The sequence below is a fragment of the Petromyzon marinus genome, chromosome 76, assembly GCF_048934315.1.
Source record: "Petromyzon marinus isolate PM22_M1 ecotype Great Lakes invasive population chromosome 76, UKy_Petmar_22M1.pri1.0, whole genome shotgun sequence".
NCBI classification, from domain to species: Eukaryota; Metazoa; Chordata; class Hyperoartia; order Petromyzontiformes; family Petromyzontidae; genus Petromyzon; species Petromyzon marinus.
This window is the reverse complement of record NC_133742.1, coordinates 5284111-5294110: the sequence shown is the minus strand read 5'-3', so window position 1 is coordinate 5294110 and position 10000 is coordinate 5284111. Positions and strand designations below refer to the sequence as shown.

Below are 10000 nucleotides of genomic sequence, written 5' to 3'. Positions count from 1 at the left end.
ATCATCAGCAGCAGCATCATCACCATCATCACCATCAGCAGCATCATCACCATCAGCAGCATCATCATTATCAGCAGCAGCATCATCACCCTGGACACAGCAACATCATCATCAGCATCATCACCATCATCATCACCATCATCATCACCATCATCAGCAGCAGCATCATCACCATCAGCAGCATCATCATCAGCAGCAGCATCATCACCATCATCACCATCAGCAGCATCATCACCATCAGCAGCATCATCATCATCAGCAGCAGCATCATCACCCTGGACACAGCAACATCATCATCAGCATCATCACCATCATCATCACCATCATCATCACCATCATCAGCAGCAGCATCATCACCATCAGCAGCATCATCACCATCATCAGCAGCAGCATCATCACCATCAGCAGCATCATCATCATCAGCAGCAGCATCATCACCATCATCACCATCAGCAGCATCATCACCATCACCATCAGCAGCATCATCACCATCATCATCATCAGCACACAGTCACCATGATGACGATGACACGGCAGGAAAGCTCATGAAGGTGGACGAGGAGGAGGTGGACGAGGAGGAGGTGGATGAGGAGGTGGACGAGGAGGTGGATGAGGAGGTGGATGAGGAGGAGGTGGATGAGGAGGAGGTGGATGAGGAGGTGGAGGAGGTGGACGAGGAGGAGGTGGATGAGGAGGTGGATGAGGAGGTGGATGAGGAGGTAGATGAGGAGGTGGATGAGGAGGTGGATGAGGAGGAGGTGGATGAGGAGGAGGTGGATGAGGAGGTGGAGGAGGTGGACGAGGAGGAGGTGGATGAGGAGGTGGATGAGGAGGTGGATGAGGAGGTGGATGAGGAGGAGGTGGATGAGGAGGTGGATGAGGAGGTGGAGGAGGTGGACGAGGAGGAGGTGGATGAGGAGGAGGTGGACGAGGAGGTGGAGGAGGTGGACGAGGTGGATGAGGAGGAGGTGGACGAGGAGGTGGAGGAGGTGGACGAGGAGGAGGTGGATGAGGAGGAGATGGACGAGGAGGAGATGGAGTAGGAGTGGGTGGACGAGGAGGTGGACGAGGAGGTGGACGAGGAGGAGGTGGATGAGGAGGTGGATGAGGAGGTGGATGAGGTGGACAAGGATGAGGTGGATGAGGAGGAGGTGGATGAGGAGGTGGATGAGGTGGACGAGGAGGAGTGGGTGGAGGTGGTGGACGAGGTGGAGATGGAGTAGGAGTGGGTGGACGAGGAGGTGGACGAGGAGTAGGTGGACGAGGAGGAGTGGGTGGAGTAGGAGGTGGACGAGGTGGAGTAGGTGGAGTGGGTGGACGAGGTGGACGAGTGGGTGGACGAGTGGGTGGACGAGGTGGAGTAGGTGGAGTGGGTGGACGAGGTGGACGAGTGGGTGGACGAGGTGGTGGATGAGGAGGTGGACGAGGTGGAGTGGGTGGAGTGGGTGGACGAGGTGGACGAGTGGGTGGACGAGATGGAGGTCCCAATACTCACCGGATGCGTGGGGAGAGAGGTGGACAACGAGGTGGTGGACGAGGTGTGGGTGGATGAGGTGGTGGATGAGGAGGTGGACGAGGTGGAGTGGGTGGAGTGGGTGGACGAGGTGGACGAGTGGGTGGACGAGGTGGAGGTCCCAATACTCACCGACTGCGTGGGGAGAGAGGTGGACGACGAGGTGGACGACGAGGTGGTGGACGAGGTGTGGGTGGACGAGGAGGTGGACGAGGAGGTGGACGAGGTGGAGTAGGTGGAGTGGGTGGACGCCCGGGGCGAGCAGACGAGGCGTAGGGAGAGACGAGGACCCCACAGGGTCGTCCAGAGCCCGGTCCACCACACCATCGTCACCGGGGATCTGGGATCACGGAACCAGGGGTCAGGGACCTGGGATTAGAGACCTGGGATTAGAGACCTGGGATTAGAGACCTGGGATTAGAGACCTGGGGTCACGGAACCTGGGATTAGAGACCTGGGATTGGAGACCTGGGTTAGCGACCTGGGATTAGGGATCTGGGATCACGGAACCTGGGATGAGGGACCTGGGATTAGAGACCTGGGATTAGAGACCTGGGATTAGAGACCTGGGATTAGAGACCTGGGATTTGGGACCTGGGATTAGAGACTTGGGATTATAGACCTGGGGTCACGGAACCTGGGATTAGAGACCTGGGATTGGAGACCTGGGTTAGCGACCTGGAATTAGAGACCTGGGGTTAGAGACCTGGGATTAGAGACCTGGGATTAGAGACCTGGGATTAGAGGCCTGGGATTAGAGACCTGGGATTAGAGACCTGGGATTAGAGACCTGGGATTAGGGATCTGGGATCACGGAACCTGGGATCAGGGACCTGGGTTTAGAGACCTGGGATTAGAGACCTGGGATTAGAGATCTGGGGTCAGGGACCTGGGATTAGAGACCTGGGATTAGAGCGCTGGGATTAGGGACCTGGGATTAGAGACTTGGGATTAGAGACCTGGGATTAGATACCTGGGATTAGAGACCTGGGATTAGAGACCTGGGGTCAGGGACCTGGGATTAGAGACCTGGGATTAGAGACCTGGGATCACGGAACCTGGGATTAGGGACCTGGAATTAGAGACCTGGGATTAGAGACCTGGGATTAGAGACCTGGGATTAGAGACCTGAGATTAGAGACCTGTGATTAGAGACCTGGGATTAGAGACCTGGAATTAGAGACCTGGGATTAGGGACCTGGGGTTAGAGACCTGGGATTAGAGACCTGGGATTGGGGACCTGGGATTGGGGACCTGGGATTAGAGACCTGGGATTAGAGGCCTGGGATTAGAGACCTGGGCTTAGAGGCCTGGGATTAGAGACCTGGGATTAGAGACCTGGGATTAGAGGCCTGGGATTAGAGACCTGGGATTAGAGACCTGGGATTAGAGACCTGGGGTCAGGGACCTGGGATTAGAGACCTGGGATTAGAGACCTGGGATTAGAGACCTGGGATTAGAGACCTGGGATTAGATGCCTGGGATTAGAGACCTGGGATTAGAGACCTGGGATTAGAGACCTGGGATTAGAGACCTGGGATTAGAGACCTGGGATTAGAGACCTGGGATTAGATGCCTGGGATTAGAGACCTGGGATTAGAGACCTGGGATTAGAGGCCGGGGATTAGAGACCTGGGATTAGAGACCTGGGATTAGAGACCTGGGGTCACGAACCTGGGATTAGAGGCCTGGGGTCACAGAACCTGGGATTGGGGACCTGGGATTATGAAACTGGAATTAGGGATCTGGGTGTGGGAACCTGGGTCTGTTGGGGCAAAGTGCTGCGAGCCTTGAAGCAGAACCGACCACGCCCGGCCGCCTTTGTCTCTCCCCCCCCCCAGTGTGTACACACAGTGGACACACACACAAAGACAAAGCTCCCCCAGGTAGCCTCTAACATGACTGTAGGGGAAAGTGGCTGTCAGTCGTGGAGAGTAGCAGCAGCAGTGTCTATGAAGGCTACCGGCACTGTGGCTACACACACAGTGTGAGTGGTGTGAGTGGTGTGGCCAGAACCACGCCCGGCCGCCTTTGTCTCTCCCCCAGTGGCTACACACAGTGGGGACACACAAAGACAAAGCTCCCCCAGGTAGCCTCTAACAGACCGTAGGGGCAAGTGGCTGTCAGTAGCAGCAGTGTCTATGAAGGCTACCGGCACTGTGGCTACACACACAGTGTGTGTGGTGTGAGTGGTGTGGGCGGACCCACGCCCGGCCGCCTTTGTCTCTCCCCCCCCCACTCAGCGACCACCAAATTTCAGGCCGAGTCAACCTAAGGGCAGGGCCGCCCAAGACCGCTTCGAGATTTTTTTTTAAAAAAAATCGTCACTAGGTGTAACAACAACAACAACATCAGCAACGACGACGACTACGTCATTGCGGCGGCTGTGCCAGGCTAGGTGCACCTCCACCTCCACGACCACCACCACGAGGTAACGCAACCCACCTTGTTACTGTACGCGTGGGACAGTGAAGCCGCGCCCACCGGTGCGCTCCGATTGGCTCTCCTCAGCCTGCGCCGCGACGTCACCGCGCAGACGACGGCGATGACGTCATCGCGCAGCCGCCGATGACGTCACCTCGCCGCCCGTCCCCTCACCAACGTCACCCCGCAACCGACATAAACGTCACCGCGCAGTCCTCTTACGTCACCGCGCTACCACCCCCCCGCCCCCTCTATAACGTCAACTCGCCGACATTAACGTCACCGCGCAACCGACAAATACGTCACCGCGCAGTCCTCTTACGTCACCGCGCTACCACCCCCGCCCCCTCTATGACGTCACCGCGCCGACATAAACGTCATCGCGCAACCGACAATTACGTCACCTCGCAGTCCGCTTACGGCACCGCGTTACCACCCCCCCCGCCCCCCTGCGACGTCACCTCGCCGACATCAACGTCACCGCGTAAACGACATATACGTAACCGCGCAACCCGCAACGTCACCGCGCTACCACCCCCCCGCCCCCTCTATGACGTCACTGCGCCGACATAAACGTCACCGCGCAACTGACAAAAACGTCACCTCGCAGTCCTCTTACGGCACCGCGTTACCACCCCCCCCCTTTCCGCCCCCTCCATGACGTCACCGCGCCTACACCAACGTCACCGCGCAACCGACAAAAAACGTCACCGCGCAGCCCCGCAACGTCACCGCGCTACCAATAAAACCCGCCCCCTCTCACGCGTCACCGCCCCGGCCCCCTCCCCACACCAACGACGTCACCGCGCCGCCGACGTCACGTCCGCCTTCTTCCCTGCCCTGGGCTCGTGGTGGTGACTCAGCCGCCATGGTGAGCTCCGTCTCCGCCGCCATCACCGCCTCGCGCCGCAATCCGCCTCGCATCGTCGCCATCGCGCCCCGCCGAGCTCTCGCGGAGCTCGCGGCGGACCCGCGCCATCGTCGCCCTTCGATCGGCGTCGATATTTCGCTTCGCGCTTTTGACGCAGCCCGTCCGTCCGTTCGCTCGCCGTTAAGTTCGCTTCGACGCTGGCGATTTTTTTAATCTTTTACGCGGAGCGAGTTTCTCCCACTCCCCGTGAAAATGTTTTTTAAACGCGAACGTAAAAGTTGTAGGTAGTGGGGTTTCGATTTTTTTTTTGTTCGACGAACTTTTAAATGTTTTAGGGGCGAGACTGTCTGGTAGGACAGCGCTGGAGTGAAAGAGCCACGTTCAGATACGGCCTTTAAGCCTTCAATTTGAGGCTTAAAGGCCGTATCTGAACGTGGCTCTTTCACTCCAGCGCTGTCCTACCAGACAGTCTCGCCCCCTTCACCTGATGAAGGCCGCTTGTGTTGTGGCCGAAACGTCGTGAGAATATTATTGTGTTATTTTATTTTATCAATTTATTATTTTATTATCATTCTACGTGACTTTACCGAAAGAACCAAAGAAGATGAATCATTGCAGTCACGAAAGCTTTAAATCGAAATTCATCGCTTAGGGTTCGATTGAAATAAATAGGCCTTAGGGTCTGAACACGTGGGATAGAGAACACGCACATACAGTGTGGTAGTGTACAGTGTTGGTGTTCATCCAGCAGTGGATAAGTTAATGGTTGTACTGAGACACGGTGAACCACGTGGGTTAGAGAACACACATACAGTGTGGTAGTGTTGGTGTTCATCCAGCAGTGGATAAGTTAATGGTTGTGCTGAGACACGGTGAACCACGTGGGATAGAGAACACACACATACAGTGTGGTAGTGTACAGTGTTGGTGTTCATCTAGCAGTGGATAAGTTAATGGTTGTACTGAGACACGGTGAACCACGTGGGTACACAGTGTGGTAGTGTACAGTGTTGGTGTTCATCTAGCAGTGGATAAGTTAATGGTTGTACTGAGACGGTGAACCACGTGGGTTAGAACACATACAGTGTGGTAGTGTACAGTGTTGGTGTTCATCCAGCAGTGGATAAGTTAATGGTTGTACTGAGACACGGTGAACCACGTGGGTTAGAGAACACACACATACAGTGTGGTAGTGTTGGTGTTCATCTAGCAGTGGATAAGTTAATGGTTGTACTGTGACACGGTGAACCACGTGGGATAGAGAACACGCATACAGTGTGGTAGTGTTGGTGTTCATCCAGCAGTGGATAAGTTAATGGTTGTACTGAGACACGGTGAACCACGTGGGATAGAGAACACACATACAGTGTGGTAGTGTTGGTGTTCATCTAGCAGTGGATAAGTTAATGGTTGTACTGAGACACGGTGGACCACGTGGGTTAGAGAACACATACAGTGTGGTAGTGTTGGTGTTCATCTAGCAGTGGATAAGTTAATGGTTGTACTGTGACACGGTGAACCACGTGGGATAGAGAACACATACAGTGTGGTAGTGTACAGTGTTGGTGTTCATCCAGCAGTGGATAAGTTAATGGTTGTACTGAGACGGTGAACCACGTGGGTTAGAACACATACAGTGTGGTAGTGTACAGTGTTAGGTGTTCATCTAGCAGTGGATAAGTTAATGGTTGTACTGAGACACGGTGAACCACGTGGGATAGAGAACACGCATACAGTGTGGTAGTGTTGGTGTTCATCCAGCAGTGGATAAGTTAATGGTTGTACTGAGACACGGTGAACCACGTGGGATAGAGAACACACATACAGTGTGGTAGTGTTGGTGTTCATCTAGCAGTGGATAAGTTAATGGTTGTACTGAGACACGGTGAACCACGTGGGTTAGAGAACACACATACAGTGTGGTAGTGTTGGTGTTCATCTAGCAGTGGATAAGTTAATGGTTGTACTGAGACACGGTGAACCACGTGGGATAGAGAACACACACATACAGTGTGGTAGTGTTGGTGTTCATCCAGCAGTGGATAAGTTAATGGTTGTACTGAGACACGGTGAACCACGTGGGATAGAGAACACACACATACAGTGTGGTAGTGTACAGTGTTGGTGTTCATCCAGCAGTGGATAAGTTAATGGTTGTACTGAGACACGGTGAACCACGTGGGATAGAGAACACACACATACAGTGTGGTAGTGTTGGTGTTCATCTAGCAGTGGATAAGTTAATGGTTGTACTGAGACACAGTGAACCACGTGGGATAGAGAACACGCATACAGTGTGGTAGTGTACAGTGTTGCTGTTCATCTAGCAGTGGATAAGTTAATGGTTGTACTGTGACACGGTGAACCACGTGGGTTAGAGAACACACATACAGTGTGGTAGTGTTGGTGTTCATCTAGCAGTGGATAAGTTAATGGTTGTACTGAGACACGGTGAAGCACGTGGGATAGAGAACACACATACAGTGTGGTAGTGTTGGTGTTCATCTAGCAGTGGATAAGTTAATGGTTGTACTGTGACACGGTGAACCACGTGGGATAGAGAACACACATACAGTGTGGTAGTGTACAGTGTTGGTGTTCATCTAGCAGTGGATAAGTTAATGGTTGTACTGAGACGGTGAACCACGTGGGTTAGAACACATACAGTGTGGTAGTGTACAGTGTTGGTGTTCATCTAGCAGTGGATAAGTTAATGGTTGTACTGAGACACGGTGAACCACGTGGGTTAGAGAACACACACATACAGTGTGGTAGTGTTGGTGTTCATCTAGCAGTGGATAAGTTAATGGTTGTACTGAGACACGGTGAACCACGTGGGTTAGAGAACACACACATACAGTGTGGTAGTGTTGGTGTTCATCTAGCAGTGGATAAGTTAATGGTTGTACTGAGACACGGTGAACCACGTGGGTTAGAGAACACACACATACAGTGTGGTAGTGTTGGTGTTCATCTAGCAGTGGATAAGTTAATGGTTGTACTGAGACACGGTGGACCACGTGGGATAGAGAACACACACGTACAGTGTGGTAGTGTTGGTGTTCATCCAGCAGTGGATAAGTTAATGGTTGTACTGAGACACGGTGAACCACGTGGGATAGAGAACACACCACATACAGTGTGGTAGTGTTGGTGTTCATCTAGCAGTGGATAAGTTAATGGTTGTACTGTGACACGGTGAACCACGTGGGATAGAGAACACACATACAGTGTGGTAGTGTTGGTGTTCATCCAGCAGTGGATAAGTTAATGGTTGTACTGTGACACGGTGAACCACGTGGGTTAGAGAACACACATACAGTGTGGTAGTGTTGGTGTTCATCTAGCAGTGCATAAGTTAATGGTTGTACTGTGACACGGTGAACCACGTGGGATAGAGAACACACATACAGTGTGGTAGTGTACAGTGTTGGTCTTCATCTAGCAGTGGATAAGTTAATGGTTGTACTGAGACACGGTGAACCACGTGGGATAGAGAACACACATACAGTGTGGTAGTGTTAGGTGTTCATCCAGCAGTGGATAAGTTAATGGTTGTACTGAGACACGGTGAACCACGTGGGTTAGAGAACACACACATACAGTGTGGTAGTGTTGGTGTTGGTGTTCATCTAGCAGTGGATAAGTTAATGGTTGCACAGGGAGACACGTGGAGAGGGACCCACAGGTATTTTACCCAACATAATTATCCAGTCAGAATCATTATCCTGCAGGAGAAATCAGAAGAGCTACTAAGCTCTTTACACACATGTCCAGGAAGGGGGGGGGGTGGTGGTGGCACAAAGACAAAGATCCCCCGTGTAGCCTTAACAGACTGTAGGGGCAAGTGGCTGTTAGTAGTGAGTAGCAGCAGCGTCTAAAGCTACAGACAAAGATCCCCCTTGTAGCCTGAACAGACTGTAGGGGCAAGTGGCTGTTAGTAGCGAGTAGCAGCATCGTCTATGAAGGCTACAGACAAAGGTCCCCCGTGTAGCCTTAACATACTGTAGGGGCAAGTGGCTGTTAGTAGCGAGTAGCAGCATCGTCTATGAAGGCTACAGACAAAGGTCCCCCGTGTAGCCTTAACATACTGTAGGGGCAAGTGGCTGTTAGTAGCGAATAGCAGCAGTGTCTAAAGCTACAGACAAAGGTCCCCCGTGTAGCCCTAACAGACTGTAGGGGCAAGTGGCTGTTTAGTAGTGGGTAGCAGCAGTGTCTAAAGCTACAGACAAAGGTCCCCCGTGTAGCCTTAACATACTGTAGGGGCAAGTGGCTGTTAGTAGCGAGTAGCAGCAGTGTCTAAAGCTACAGACAAAGATCCCCCGTGTAGCCTTAACACACTGTAGGGGCAAGTGGCTGTTAGTAGCGAGTAGCAGCAGTCTCTAAATCTACAGACAAAGATCCCCCGTGTAGCCTGAACAGACTGTAGGGGCAAGTGGCTGTTAGTAGCGAGTAGCAGCAGCGTCTATGAAGGCTACAGACAAAGATCCCCCGTGTAGCCTTAACATCCTGTAGGGGCAAGTGGCTGTTAGTAGCCAGTAGCAGCAGCGTCTATGAAGGCTACAGACAAAGATCCCCCGTGTAGCCTTAACATCCTGTAGGGGCAAGTGGCTGTTAGTAGCGAGTAGCAGCAGTCTCTAAATCTACAGACAAAGATCCCCCGTGTAGCCTTAACATACTGTAGGGGCAAGTGGCTGTTAGTAGTGAGTAGCAGCAGCAGTCTCTAAATCTACAGACAAAGATCCCCCGTGTAGCCTTAACATCCTGTAGGGGCAAGTGGCTGTTAGTAGCCAGTAGCAGCAGCGTCTATGAAGGCTACAGACAAAGGTCCCCCGTGTAGCCTTAACATACTGTAGGGGCAAGTGGCTGTTAGTAGCGAGTAGCAGCAACGTCTATGAAGGCTACAGACAAAGATCCCCCGTGTAGCCTTAACAGACTGTAGGGGCAAGTGGCTGGTTAGTAGCGAGTAGCGTCTATGAAGGCTACAGACAAAGGTCCCCCGTGTAGCCTTAACATACAGTAGGGGCAAGTGGCTGTTAGTAGCGAGTAGCAGCAGCGTCTAAAGCTGGAGACAAAGATCCCCCTTGTAGCCTGAACATACTGTAGGGGCAAGTGGCTGTTAGTAGTAGCGAGTAGCAGCAGTCTCTAAAGCTACAGACAAAGATCCCCCGTGTAGCCTTAACATACAGTAG

General features: G+C 52.7%; 1 protein-coding gene and 1 long non-coding RNA gene across 2 annotated transcripts in view; one reads left to right on the top strand and one right to left on the bottom strand.

Annotated features, from left to right (window-relative positions):
* The window catches only part of LOC142907260 (uncharacterized), a 4305-nt gene extending 252 nt beyond the window's left edge, over positions 1-4053 (bottom strand). The window contains exons 1-2 of the long non-coding RNA XR_012930895.1: positions 3959-4053; positions 1646-1882 (exon numbers count right to left, since the gene is read on the bottom strand). This is a non-coding gene — a long non-coding RNA (uncharacterized LOC142907260). The remainder of the gene's footprint in view (positions 1-1645; positions 1883-3958) is intronic.
* A 657-nt stretch (positions 4054-4710) lies between these two features.
* The window catches only part of LOC116957516 (large ribosomal subunit protein eL42), a 55935-nt gene continuing 50645 nt past the window's right edge, over positions 4711-10000 (top strand). The window contains exon 1 of the mRNA XM_076056548.1: positions 4711-4808. Within this exon, the coding sequence (XP_075912663.1) occupies positions 4806-4808 (3 nt within the window). The 5' untranslated portion in view covers positions 4711-4805. The remainder of the gene's footprint in view (positions 4809-10000) is intronic.